The sequence below is a fragment of the Cavia porcellus genome, unplaced genomic scaffold, assembly GCF_034190915.1.
Source record: "Cavia porcellus strain 051 isolate PalLab524CR breed Dunkin Hartley unplaced genomic scaffold, mCavPor4.1 scaffold_7, whole genome shotgun sequence".
Taxonomy (NCBI): Eukaryota; Metazoa; Chordata; class Mammalia; order Rodentia; family Caviidae; genus Cavia; species Cavia porcellus.
Genome location: NW_026947490.1, coordinates 68,371,474 through 68,385,129, shown reverse-complemented (window position 1 = coordinate 68,385,129; position 13,656 = coordinate 68,371,474). Strand labels below are relative to the sequence as shown.

Genomic DNA, 13,656 nt, shown 5'->3' with positions numbered 1-13,656 from the left:
ATCTCAAAGATGGCTTAGCCACCTTCCTCCTATGTGATGAAGTTAGAGTCCTAGAATTTTGCTAACCTGAATTTACTTTATTTTTTTTAACAAATGATTTGTAGTCATAAAATAGAGTAGGTCTGATTTCTGGTGAGCGTCTCGAGAAGCCTTCACAAGGGTCACCTCGTGACAGGTTTCTTGCCCTGCCTGAACTCTAAGGACCTGACTCAGTTTTCAGCCTGGGGCCAGGGGATGGTTCTCAGGCTCTCCAAGGCCCCGGGCTCCTGCTGCTGGCTCTGGCCCGTCCTTTCAATGCTTTCTAGCTGATTGTGAGAGATGTCAATGACCTGGCATTACCTGTGCAGTCTTAGAAGTCACAACTGAAAAAGGAGTGTTTGCTGAACATCTTTCTATTCACTTTCACAAATATTTCTGCTTTCACTGCCTGTTGTGGTGAGGCAAGGGGCTACTAAACAATGGAACTCTGGCTGATAGGTGCCCAGTGGGGGCAGAAGAGAGACAATACCCCCAAATACCTGACCACTAGAAAGTGACATAGGAGAGGGACAGGAATAATAACTCCTGAAACAATGCAACTGAGTCTGATTATTACTGTTGTCCCCTTTCCCTGGCAGAACCTGAGGGGCATCTCATACCTCTCTGTGCCTCCATGCCCTCATTGTAAGTGGGGGTGTGAATAGGGTACCAGCTCCCAGAATCGGTGAGAGGACTTTATTCTTTATAAGACACATGATATATGCTTATAATCGTATTAATACATTTATGTTTCTAAATACATGGAAAGGTTTGATTGGGAAGCTAACCTAACATATGGTACTTGGGAGCACTTCTGCGGTTGATCAGTCTTCATGGTCTGCATGGTAATGCAGCTGTTTTCCAAGGCTCAAAGTCACATTAATTAGCTTTGAGGGTTTGACTGATTCTTGTCTGTGTTTACCAAAGATCTGCTCAGATTGGTATTGCTGTGCATTGAGACCATCTAATCCAGGTGTCACAAGTCAGAAAAAATAATAAACAGCAATCTAAAGTTATGAGAACTCAAGATTATAAAGCACAGCTATTGAAAATGATGTCACTGTTTAAAAATAATAATGTAAAATACAGCAATTGTGTGATTCCTTCACATACTCCACGTACCATGGTTTCAAGCACTTGATCTAAGGCCAGGAGAGAAGATGAAATTCTTTCTTTTTCATGGAAGTGGTTCATAATTGGCCTTCAACCCACCTGGGAGTGAGGCAAGAAAAGGCTTGGGAATAAAAATGTAATGGGTTCACTTGAAACCCACCAACCACTGTAAACCTGCCCCAGAAGGGTTGTTTCTCCACCCTCAAAACCTAGTTGAAATGTGAAAGGAAAGGTACAAGTGTTATCCTATAGAAAAGCAGGAAATGGCACATAAGGCTGGGTAGGAACCCATGTGGCAACAAGGCACCAATTTGTTGGTCAACTCCCAGGGCTGACCAGCTTGAACTGTGTGATGTAACTGTGGTGCATATGAAATGAATCTGTGGCCATGCACAACATGGTTGTCATTGTAGTTCACAGTATAAGGTATGATAAAAAATACAGCAAATGTTTAAATTTTTAAAAAGATTAATTACAATAAAAGACACATGGCCATTGATTCCCCTCAAAACACTCCCCTTGCTTTGGACGCACTCATCCCATCCTTCTTGCCCCTTCCTGGAACAGCTCTGGAGTCCTCTCCTGTGAGGGTCTTCAATTGTGCCATTGGGGTTGTCTCAGCCTCCTGAGTAGATCCAAAATGCTTCCCTTTCATGGTCACTTTGGGGAAGAGCAGACACCTCAGTGCCAGATCTGGTGACTAAAGTGGGTGAGGACACATTTAATGCTTGCATTTGAAAGAAATTGCTATAAACATTTGCCCAGTGAGCATTGTATAAAAACACAGTGAGCAAATAAAAATTTTTTGCAGTAAAAGATGCATTGCCATGAATCCCCTCAAAACCCTTAGAATTCTTGCCCTTGCTTCACACACGCTCATTCTTTCATTCTTGGTAATGTGTGTTTACAGTATTTTTTAAAATTTGAACATTCACTGTGGTTTTTGGTCACCTCTAGAAGCTGGCAGTCCACAGTGACAGTTTGGGGTCTCGCAAAGATGATTCTGAATCCTGGTCAGATTCACAGAGCCACTACCTGCATGTGGATTAGTCTTTTTAGGCCTTAAGTCCTTATCTATAGAAGAGGGGTGAACTGGTTCAGCCAGGTGGCACATGCCAGTAATCACAGCTACCCTAGAAGCTGAGGCAGAAGGATTGCAAGTCTGAGAGCAGCCTGGGCAACTTGCTGAGATCCTACCTCATGGTTTTTAAAAAGACAGGGGTGGGCATTGAGAATGTTGCTGAGCACTCCCCAGGGTCAGTGTTTAGTACTGTCAGCCAGAAAACAGAACGTGGGTTTCTACTTTGTGGAATCCTGCAAAATTCAGTTAACTAAACACTGGGACACCGCGGCACTGGGCCTTGGTAAGGGGCTAACAGCAACATTAGCTGCTCATTTTTTCTTTCCTTTGTTGGTGCTGGGGCCCAAACCTGGGCCTCACACACCTGGCGCACCCTCTTCTACCAAGTAGCTGCCCCGTGGCCTTCCATGAGCATTAGTAGTTTGATTTGGGGAACCTCAGCACGTGTGGAGCACACAGTGCTCCTACGAGGGTGCCTCCCAAGGAACTTCCCAAATCCTTGACAGTGATTGCCTGCTCCTGGGGAACAGACCATTCCAGAGTTTTGATCGGCAGTTTTTCACCTGTCAATTCCAACTGCTGTCATCGGTGAAACAGAATCTGTTTATGTTTCCCAGGTAACTTAAGCTTGGATTTTATTTTGTCAATCAACTTTAACCATAGCCTATTTCTCTTATTACTTCAAACTTCTCAAAAACAACAACAACAACAGTTTTTCATCCCATAGTACCCACCCATTCTCAGTTCAGACCCCAAGTACACCAGCTGAGGGGTGAGGAGCTCGGTAGGTCAGCGGGCCAACACAGCCCTTGCCAGGCTGGTGCTTAGCTAGCCAGGCCCTACAGTGCTGAGCGCTCCACACATGCTGACCCCCGAATCCTCCAGCGGGCCCTGGGAGGAGGCAGTGCGATCACCCCATTTCTCAGATGAGAAACAGAGACACCGAGAGGTCAAGAAGCTTGCCAAGGTTGCACAGCTTGTAGGTGAGCCAGGCAAGGTTCACCTCCAGGCAGGCTTGCATCAGTTTGTCCCCTTCACACAGGAGTGCAAACACAAACCACAGTCTAGCATGTAGGGACATTTTAATTTTTCTCTGTTCCTGCATGTTTAGATCATTTCCATCCATGAAATAATCTCATGATAACAGGAAAATCATGCAAAGTTTATTATACACCTAAACATCCGAGCTGCAAGTGAACAGTGTGAGATGCTCAAGTGTGTACACCTTTCAGAGACAAACCTGGAGAGAGGCTGCCACAGGTTGGAGGACAGGAGGGCCCAAGGCTGTCCTGCTATGTGATAAGGTCTCTGGCAGCAGCGACTTGCATGGACTCTGGCGTGTCTGGGGGGGTCTCTGGTCTCCCTGGGGCATCCTAGGCAGGTAAAGCAGGCCTAGAAAGGAATCTTCCTGAATCTGGTACAGTCTATCTATAGATACTCCAAATTGCCCTTTCAAACTATGTCAAAGAAACAAGGGGACAGATTGTGAGGCCTCATGCGTGGTAGGAGGGAAGTGACCAGGCTGTTGCTACAGTGGTAGGAAGAGGCTGCTTCCGGTGTGCTGTCAGGGGAGACTGTCCGGGAGGCAGCTGGGAACTCCGATCTGGGACAAGGGTGCTTCCAGGCAGCGAAACAGGAAATGGAAAACTCAGGAGAGGCCAAGAGGAGCTTGAGGGAAAGAGAGCTTGAGAGAAACGAGGCCCTTGTGACCAAACTCGGAGAGACAGGGTGAATGACACATAGAGGTGGAGAGCAAGGAGAAATCTTTAACTGGACCTGACCAGAGTGAGATCCTAGAGCTGAGGGCCAAAGGGCTGAGTGGTCACTAGGAACACAGGGGGCCTGGGAGAGGCGAGGAGGTGGAGAGACCCTGATGGGGCCAGGCAGCAAAAGATAGGGCCAGTGGGACAGCATAGCCTGGTCCTCAGAGCTGTCTGAAGAAGGGCAGCTTCACTCCGATGAGCCAGGAAGCCTGAGCACCGGGCTTACAGGATCCCGTCTGAGTTCTTGAGGAACCACTCCACTGACAGTGGGGAGTATGCATCTGTCTGGAGACAAGAGGCAGACGTGGACTGAACAATGCCAGGGACAGAGGTGAGTCGGTCCACAGTGGGCACATCGGGCTAGGTCGGCAGCTGGCTGGCACTTTGAAGAGGTACTTGGGAACCCAGGCTTGGTGATCAATGAGTGTTTGGAATGAGAGGAGAAAAGGAGAAGATGGGAGCCTCTCTGTCCCTGCTTCCAGCTTGGGGGACGAGTGCTCTGTGGTGTAAGAGGGAACCTGGAAAGAGGACTTGCATCTGATGAGGCAGCTTATGACACAGTGATCCTTCCAGTAGCCAAGTGGAAACAGCAGGTAGAGGTAAACAGAATCCATCAGGTCCTCCAACTAAATACTGAAGAAAAATGTTGTATGTCGCAGCATTTTTTTAGAGCTGCAGTCAAAATAAATCAGAACTGGAAATAATCCACTTTCAATGAAATAATACTCCCATTTAGCATGTGGGAGCCTCTTGGGTTCAAATCCCAGCACCAAAAGAAGAAAAGGAAGAAAGGAAGAAAGGAAGGAAAATCCTCTGTGAAGATCCCAGAGCACAAGGGTGTGGAACTTGGCTGCAGTGTGAAAGGATCAGGTTTCACCTTAAACCAGCACCCCAAGACTCTACAAGTGCAGAAAAATCAAATTCAAACCGGGTTTCCCATTTCTCAGATTTAGATCACGGATTTAAGTCCCTTAGTCTTGAGTGTGATGTTGGGAGGGCCTGCAATAAGGTCAGAAACCCTCAGTGTTGGTGTGCAACTCTTTCCCTTCTGTTGATTATGAGACTCTCTGAACTGTCAGGAATTTTTATCAGTGTGCTTTAAAAAAAGAATCCATCATCTGTGTTTGAAAAAAGTTAGCTTGCAGTCAGTGGGAAGACAAAACGTGAGAGATTTCTTTTAAACTTTACAAGTATTCACTGCCTGTGGGGGCCTTGGAAATAAAGATGCTGAGTTAGGGGGTCTCCTTTTGGGGTGGGGTGGGGCTGGAATACCTGTCCCCCACAGGAAAGGTGTGGGGTGCACTCTGGGGGCGGGGGGCTCCACAGGAACATCTTGGTCCTGAAACCTCTTGGCTTTTGCTGTGTAGGTGCTCTGCCTGTGTCTCTTTTTATTTTCTCAACTGTGTTTTGACAATTCATTAAAAAAAAAAAAAAAGGTGTCTAAAGCGAACTGAGCTTCTAGAGCAACAAACATTTAGACACAGATGTGCACTGAGTCATTGTTCTCGGCGGGGATCTTGGAGTTTCTCCTCCCAGGAGTCGGAGGTGCCAGCCCGCCCTCTCCCTCCGCCAGCCTGGTTGCCTTCTGTGACAATGGGATGACTCTCCCAGGACCCGGAGTTGGGGGAGATTAGCATCCAAGACAATTGCCCTGGATCAGAGGGTCAGACTGCGCCCTCAGCCGAGGAAGCTGCGTCCTGCGGGCTCGCAGGGTCACGGCGGGCGTCACAGGGTGGGCTGGGGCTCGCCAGCGTGGGCGGGGGGCTCCGCTGGGCCCGGCTGTGGCCGCCTGGCGCGCGGACCTCGCCGGCCGGAGCTAACTTTGCCCGCGCGGGCGGCGGGGAGGAGCCGAGGCCCGGCCGGGGCGGCGCTCATTGTTGCGGGCCGCGCGCGCCGCTGCTGGCTGGGAGGCCGGGCCTGGCCCAGCGCGGGCGGAGCTGCGCGGGCTCCACGCGGCCCCGAGCCCACGGGCCTGTGCCCGGGCGGATGGGACGCCCGCCTCTGGGGACCTCACGCTGCTCCGCTCCTTGGCAGCGCTAAAGATAAAAGGTAAGGCGTCTTTGTTTCCGGGCGCGGTGGCAGGGCGGCTATGCGTTCTGCCGCGCTGGTGTGGCATGCGTTTCTGTGCTGGGCTGGGCTGCAGGGCCGGACCGCTGCGTCGCTGGGGACCTGAGGACCTTCATTTTAGGGTGGATTTTAAAATTCGAGCCCCACGTGGGGCGCGTGCTGTACTCCCTTCTCCTGCCCAGCCCCTGCGCTAGCTTTACCCTGACACCGCAGTCGCGCGCGGTTGAATGGGAAAGGACGTTGCTGCAGCAGCGCAGGGTGGGACTATTTCTTTTAACAAGCATGCTCTGGAAGTGACAGGGAAGCCCTGTCCTTTGGGTGTGGGGCGTGCCAGGCGCGGTGGCTGGAGCCGGCTGAGCCCTCTTCTCTCGGAGGCTGCGGCAAGTTTGATGCACAGAGAAGGGGACCTAGCTAGTACGGGGAGGAGGAGAGCAGGCGGCACCCCTGAGATCTCCAGCCAAGTATCTCCTCTTTTCAAATGGCTAAACGCAGGGCCTGGGTCTTCATTGTGAGCGGCTGCCCAGATATGGGCGCACAGCGGATTCAGAACCCATCACCCAGTGCTGCGCTTGGAGAGCCTGTGTGTAAGCAGCAGCTTAGTGCCTCTCTCCAATCCCTTGTTAGCAGAGTAGTAACTGCTCGGTCGATTGAGGCAAATTTTGCAAAATTTCCAAGGGATTGCTGTACTAATAATAGCTGTGGCGGTGGCTGCTTAACAGACATCCTGATTCTGAATGGTGCAGCCACGCCAACCCCCTGGGAAGCCACCTCTGAGAGCCAGCGCTAGCGTAGTAAGGCGCCTGACCCCGCCTGAATGGACAGGTCTGCCTCCCCTGTGAATGGAACATCCCAAGGAGGCTGCACTACCGTTTGTGGCTCATTTCGGTGGAATCCTCCCGGTTCCGCTGAGAGGTGTGCCTGGGAACCTAGAGAGGCGGGTTCTCCAGCACAGTCATCCACAGTCAGCTTCACATTGACATAAGGATTTACCTGTTTGGGTGTTCACCGTCCTTCCCCTCCGTACCTCAGCATCAGTAAGTCTGGTTTTTTTCCAAAACCTGGTTGTGACCTGGTTGTGGGAAAGAACCCCGAGAGACCTCAGGACAAACTGCTGACACCATTCGGACAGGCAGAATGGGCTCTGGGGGAGAGCACTCAGCAACTGAACGCCTCGGTCTGTTCCTCAGACGCTGTGGCGCTTAGCCCTGTGCTCTGTCCTTACAATGTACGGCAGGGTGTGCTAGGGGCAGGAGATGGAGATGGAGGCACATTTCATTGTTTGGTTTGTGGTCCTGAAACTGCATCAAGCCGGTTCATAGCGTTTGGCCTCTGAAGATGAGAGCCTCAGAACAGCAGAAGTCTGGCTTTGATTCGCAAAGTGTCACTTGTCCCTTGTGACCTCAAGCAGCAGGAGATGGACCAACTTGTGCATTGTCTTGTGTGGTCAGCAAAGTTTGGCTTTGTCTGCAGCACAACGGGAATGAGGAGCCCATGGCAATTAGACTAGAATCCGTGAATCCTCAGCAGTTATATAGCTGCAATTCATTTAATTGGAGGCAGAATCTGGGCCTGCCTTGAAGTCAACCCTATGTGGTCCAGCCTAGGAATAGAAAGTTGCCTGGGGATAACTTGGAAGGAAGTAACACCTGATGTGTAAGTTGTGTGGATAGAGGAAACCTTTGCAAAATAAATAAACTCTCCTTGCATTAACTACACTTGTGGTAGGAATGAGGGTTGGAAAATCTCTCCAACCTCTTTGTTCTGACCAAGTGTGATTTGCCACTATTATTGCTGCATTCTTTTTGGCATTGGTCCTGAACTAGTTTTATTAATAAGATGTGTTATTTATGGCCCAGAGCTTCTTTGTAATATGTAGACACTATTGCCAAGTCCCCTGATAGCCTGGCAGGTGGCTTGTGCTATTAGCACGATCTCATCATTGGGGAAACTGAGACCCTGGAGGTTCAGAGAGTCACTGATTTCCTAATCCACGAGAAATGCATCCCAGATGTGTACAGTGTGGATTTAATTGTCACAGCAAAGTTACAGCCTGAGGTGGAAGGAAAAGATAAGCAATGGCTTGGTTTTTGGATCTTGGGAGGAAACTGGAAGTGTTAGTGTGTGACAGTTGTCATGGAAAGGGCACCTGCAGCCTCCAGGCACAGACAGAAACAATGTGATTGGCTTCTGAGGGGAAAGAAGGTAAGAAGTGGGAAGTTCAGGAAGGAGCCCCTGTGGGACTAGGCTGGGCTACTTCTGTGTTCCAGAGAGTGTGCGTGGAGCGGAGGCTTCTTTCAGCTGCTGACTCTACCATGTTCCATGTGTGCTCACACTGCTTGTGCTGGGGTGTGTGTGTGTGTGTGTGTGTGTGTGTGTGTGTGTGTGTGTGTGTAGAATACTTTTCATTCTATTTACAGGTCTCTTGAGAAGTATGTATCCATCCCTGACTGTGTTTAACCAGACAAACACAGTGAATAACTGAAAACATGATAGGGTAATTTACACCGTAAAGCTTTGTTGTTTGATATTTTTGCATAAGTAAATAGGTCTTTGAAAAATAAAGGATCAGTATAACTTCTGGAGAAATTTTGGTCAAGCAAGTCTAAGTGAGAAATAAGCATGCTAACGGTTAAGTAGCTTACAAAGTTATTTAAACCACAGTATCAGAATGTCTTAGTCTAGGCTACCACTGACTCTCATTTTTCTCTTTTTGCTATCATCAGCTGTGTCATTTTAACTTGTGGTGGAAATTCTCTCTGCGAGGTTGTTTCTTGTGCCTGTCAAACAGTAATGATTTCTGGCCCTTCGTAGAAGAGTGTTAGGATGATAGTCTTGCAATGATTCTCTGATTTAAATCCTGAAATCGCCTTTCTCTCATGCTCCCGCTCTTTGCATGGCTCCACAGGGATCTCAGAGCCACACTGCCAGTGATTCCCCAGGCTCCTGCTCTAGGCTCATCCTTGCCCAAACCTGAGGCTGTGCAGTTCACTGCTCTCTGAAAATGGACTGAAAAGAGCTAAAGAGGGTTCTGGGCATCTCTGGAAAGGGAAGCATTGCCCTGAGAAAAGGAAGAAAAGCAGTCCTTCCCTCAGATGGGTAGGACACGTAGTTGCACAAACTTTTCTAACTCCAGGCACAATCAAGGAGCCTCAGGAATCCGAGAAAAAGTGCTACTAAAAGTCTGGCCTGCTGGGCAAGGGTGGCATTGGAGCATTTTGGTTTTGTAGTGTTCCTTCTGGCTGTAATCAGAGTGAAGTACATGGTGGTGTTTCTCACTGTTGCTTTTCTTTCTCCCAGAATAGCTGGTACCATCGCTTGTGGAACTGTGGTGTTCACAGTCATTATGGCACAAGTTGCCACTGATGTCATTGGTGAATCGGCATAAATCGAGCTTATCAAAAACTCTGTCCACAGATTTTCCTTTGCGTTCCCCAAAGCCATTAGCCACTGCCTTTTCCTGTGGTCCCCTAGGCTCAGAATGGCTTTCTCTTGCAAGGAATCAATATTGTAGGCACACCCCAATGTTAAGGGTAGCGGCATTGTCCTGGAAATACTGATCTTGGCGCCTCCTACCTTTTACGGAAGACAACTGAGCTGTGACTCCTGTGTAATAAATCGCACTGGTGTATGTTTTGGGTGCCAGTAGGTGTGTGTTTTAAATTCAATCATGCCAGAGAAGTTGGGCATTTGTTCCCCTAAGAAGAATCCTCTTCTCACTGAAGGTGGAAATTACTGCTAAGAATAAGGACTGCAAGTGTTGGAAAGTGATAGAAGGGATCTGATTCTGTTCTGCGACCCTATTACTAGCAAGTAATCAAAAAGAGATGAGCTGTGGCCTGCGATCAAACTGAATGAGTACCTTCCCGTCACCTCTAGAAGAATAACTGACTAATGTAGAGACATCACTTGTAGGCTGTACATGGTGGGAAGTACAGTCTTTCTTAGGTGCAGTGTTTTCTAGGTTTTTTATTCTAAAGTGGAGCACCAGCCACTCCGTATGCAGTACAAGCAGAACCTTGCTCTCCACTGATGCATATATGTCCCTCAGCCTGAACTCTGATTGCATCACGTGATCCTTCTTGTGCCTCTCCAGTAGCAACCATTCGCTGGTCCAGAGCTACCACACACTTTTTGTCCACTTACTTCCCACTGTGTTTGGTTCTCTGCTCATGCTACATACTCCGTAGATCTTGATTAAGAAAATTGTTGTGGAATTCATCACAACACACTCCCACACTGATCTGCTTAGGCATCATTGTAGACTGGGAACACCAGTGGGCTGAAGGGCAGCTTGTCAGCTCCTGTGTCTACCCTGCACCTTATTTACCAACATATTGGTAGCCACAGGGCCAGGAGACTTGGTACTGCTGCAAACGTTTTTGCTTCAGCTTAGCACAGTCCATCCCTCCAAACATGACGCCATAAATCCAGTTTCCACCAGAATTAGGAATTAGTGTGTTCTCATGTTGTACTGCTCTGTGCAGGGCTCTGGTCTTTCTTTGTTCTTGCTATATGAAGAATGCATGAAAAAATGCCGTGTGATGGGAATTAGATTGGTAATGCATGACAGTGAATGGAAATCATAACCAGAGAGTTGCCAGGCTGGGCCACTCATAACCATAGAATGTGCAGTTGCACTCCCGCCACATGCCTGTGAGAAGTCTATAGACGTGACCACCCCAAACTAGGAGCCCAAGAGTGTGGAGCCCTGAGTGGGCAGCATACCTACTAATAGCTGGGGGATGGCACTGGCTGGCCCAGTTCTTGGCTCCTTCTGACTGCCACCAATAAGAAGCCATATTTCTTTCTCTGAGAGGGGGTCAGAGAGAGAAGAGGGAGAGAGAGAGAGAAGAGGGAGAGAGGAGGGTGCTGACATGGAGCAGATGCAGAGCTGAGCACAGTGCAGTGCTGTGTTCTACTCTCCTCCCCTTTGACTGGGCCGGTCAAGTGTTTGGTAACAGAACTGTGGAGTGACCAGGGGCACAGATGTTGTCTGCAAGTCTTGGCACGGGCACGGAGACACACGCAGGGATGCAGCTCTGGTCCGAGGGCTGCACAGCACATTTGATCTCAGAGCAGCCTGCAGAGTAGGCTACGACTGGCAGAGTACTGATGAAGCGTTTTAGATGGAGGATGTCATAGCAATGAAGGGGTAGCTGGGTCACTTTCACCAGGGAGGAGCTCACAGGCACTCAGGGTCTCTCCAGGATCTCAGCCCCCGCTTCAGGACTTGGATTACGCGCTGTAACTCGGAATGACAAGCAGAGCAGATGGTGGCATCGTCCGCTGTGGGTTTGGTCATCCATCCAGGTCTGCCATCATCTAGCTGTGAGGACTTACCCGAATTACTGAATCTCTCTGAGCCTCAGTTGTCATACTATAAATAAAGAAAAGGTACACGCGGGGAATCCACTGAGATAATGTTTGTGAATCACATAATTTTGTGTGTGTACACTGCCCTTCCCTACCTGGAATGCTCTAATGCTAGTTTTGGGGTTGTTTAAAAGATCTTGGGTATGAGAAGACAGCTGGCTTTGCAAGTGGACATATCACTGATACCCATGGCACAGCTTCACTTCCAATGTGTGCTGAAATTTTAGCACACATAGCATAGGGGAAGAAAAGTGAGCTCTAACATTTCCTCAGTGTCACAAAGCTTTCTAGAAAAGGTTCTATGGATAAAGGCATGACGATCACGATCCTTCTAGGAGTTGGGAAAGGTTATGAAGAGTAGCAGGTGGCAGGATGCTACAGAGTATCCTAGGTGTGAGCGAGGGAGAGGCTAAATAACCCAAGCTGATGAAGGAGTCGGGGGCTCCATGGTTACATCTGGGGTCTCCCCTGGGTCCTGGGGTTGGAAAGGGGGGAGGAAAGAAAGAAAGGAAAATGATTTTGCTTTCATACTAATGGAATATTTTATCCTATTTTTCTAAAGTTTTCCTATTTTCAAAGATGACTGAAAAGCTCTTCAAGGCTTTTATCTTGAACACATTTCTAGGGTGGAAATTAGAAGAACCAGCTAAGAGTATGTCAATCAGTGACAGTGTCATCCTTTGCTTAGCATCAAAGACAAAAGCTGAATTACTGCGTAGCGCTCTTTGGTTGCTTCCCATTCATTGTATTAATTAGGAAGAAGTTCACTTCCTGTGTAGTAAACTCTACTCGAGTAATTACTACAGTGAGTTAATAGCAAGATCAGCCAAGATCTTGAGAGTACGGGATGTTTGGAAGATTTTTTTTTCCCATTGTACCATCCACTGAACCATACTGAAAAGATTGGAACACTTTCCTTGTAATAGAAGAAATCAACGTGCAATTTGCATAATATTCAGCAGAATTATTTACGCATTTAACCCTCCAAGGTATTAAGTAAAATAAATCAGAATGAGAAGTCATCTGTCTTCTAGTTGCTGATTACATATACACACAGGCGGCAAAATAAAAGCATTACACACATGCACAAACAGGGAACATATTTATAGAACACGATATCCACATCTAAGGCCAGGGTGTATTTTAGGTGGACCCTAAGGCACAGCTTTCTGCTGTCTTCTGCTGAGCAGGGGAGAGCATGTCTGTCATTTTATGGGGAAATTATAAGCTGGCATTTGTTTGTGGTTCTTTTTGTTCCTTATTGTGGAAAATATGGTTTTTCTAGCTTACAACAATTTAGTTTCTCTCCCTTCCTGTTTCTATGGTTGTAACTTAGTTAGTAGAGATTTTTGGTTATTTTGATACTGAGATCTACAACTTCCAACTTCGAAAGATACCCAGATGCTCAGAAAATAAGGCCCAAACACATAATCCTTTGTTTCTTACGTGCTGAGATTTCTTTTTTCTCCTTGCCAGTAGAACTGACCACAATTCTAAAGCACTAACAATACTCAACTGAAAAATTCCATGAACCATAAGTTTCATATTGTGGCTTTTGGTTTCATGTTAAACATAGAAAAAAGCCAGGACGTAACCATTGTGTTCCTTGTTTGTAGGAAGGGTGGGCTGGGAGCCCGAGGCACTCAGCCTGCCAGACCAGCCAGAAGCCAGGAGGAGGCAGCCCAGCATTTGCCCAGTCCCTCCTCGGCTGAGCCTGCCACGTGAGGTTATCTGTGTCACGCTGGCTTTGACATGGCTTCATCTTGGTCTGGCTGTTTCTTTAAATTCTGTCTCTACCTTCTTTGAATAGTGTTCCGGAGTTCCCAGAAGCTTTGCAGTGTTTCCTTTGGTTACTGTGAGTCCCACCTGTGGTTTTCTGATTACTCCTCTTCCTCTTCCTCCTCAGGCTTAAAAATCATTGTCCCATGATGCCTGACTCACACAGCAGCCTTCTGCTTCCTCTTGGTTCCCTTGCTGAGTCTCAGCTCCTCTGAGTGACCTTTGGGCATTTTCTCCCGAGTCTGAATTGTGCATTTGCCTTCTAGATTCTTTTATGATGAGGTGCCCAGTTCCATCATTGTAGTTCAGGCCTCCTGCTTTTCCTGAGGTCATTATCAAATCATGGCCATCTTCCTGTCCTGAGCTCACACCTGCCCACAGCCGCATCTCTCCCCTCCTGCCCACATTCCCTGTAAACTGCATGTCTTAGCACAGTCTAAAAGCCCATGGCCATTGAGCAGC

The 13,656-nt window shown here is 48.1% G+C and overlaps 1 protein-coding gene across 8 annotated transcripts in view; it reads left to right on the top strand.

Annotated features, from left to right (window-relative positions):
* The window catches only part of Frmd4a (FERM domain containing 4A), a 561,761-nt gene that overhangs the window by 354,078 nt on the left and 194,027 nt on the right, over nt 1-13,656 (top strand). The window contains exon 1 of one of the 8 annotated variants that reach the window (XM_063253786.1): nt 3,885-4,306. The exons of 6 other annotated variants lie outside the window; for them this stretch is intronic. In XM_063253786.1, the coding sequence (XP_063109856.1) occupies nt 4,292-4,306 (15 nt within the window). In that variant the 5' untranslated portion in view covers nt 3,885-4,291. Of the gene's footprint in view, nt 1-3,884; nt 4,307-5,873; nt 6,025-13,656 lie in introns of those variants that run through there. One more of the 8 variants, XM_013151296.3, reaches the window with a different exon arrangement.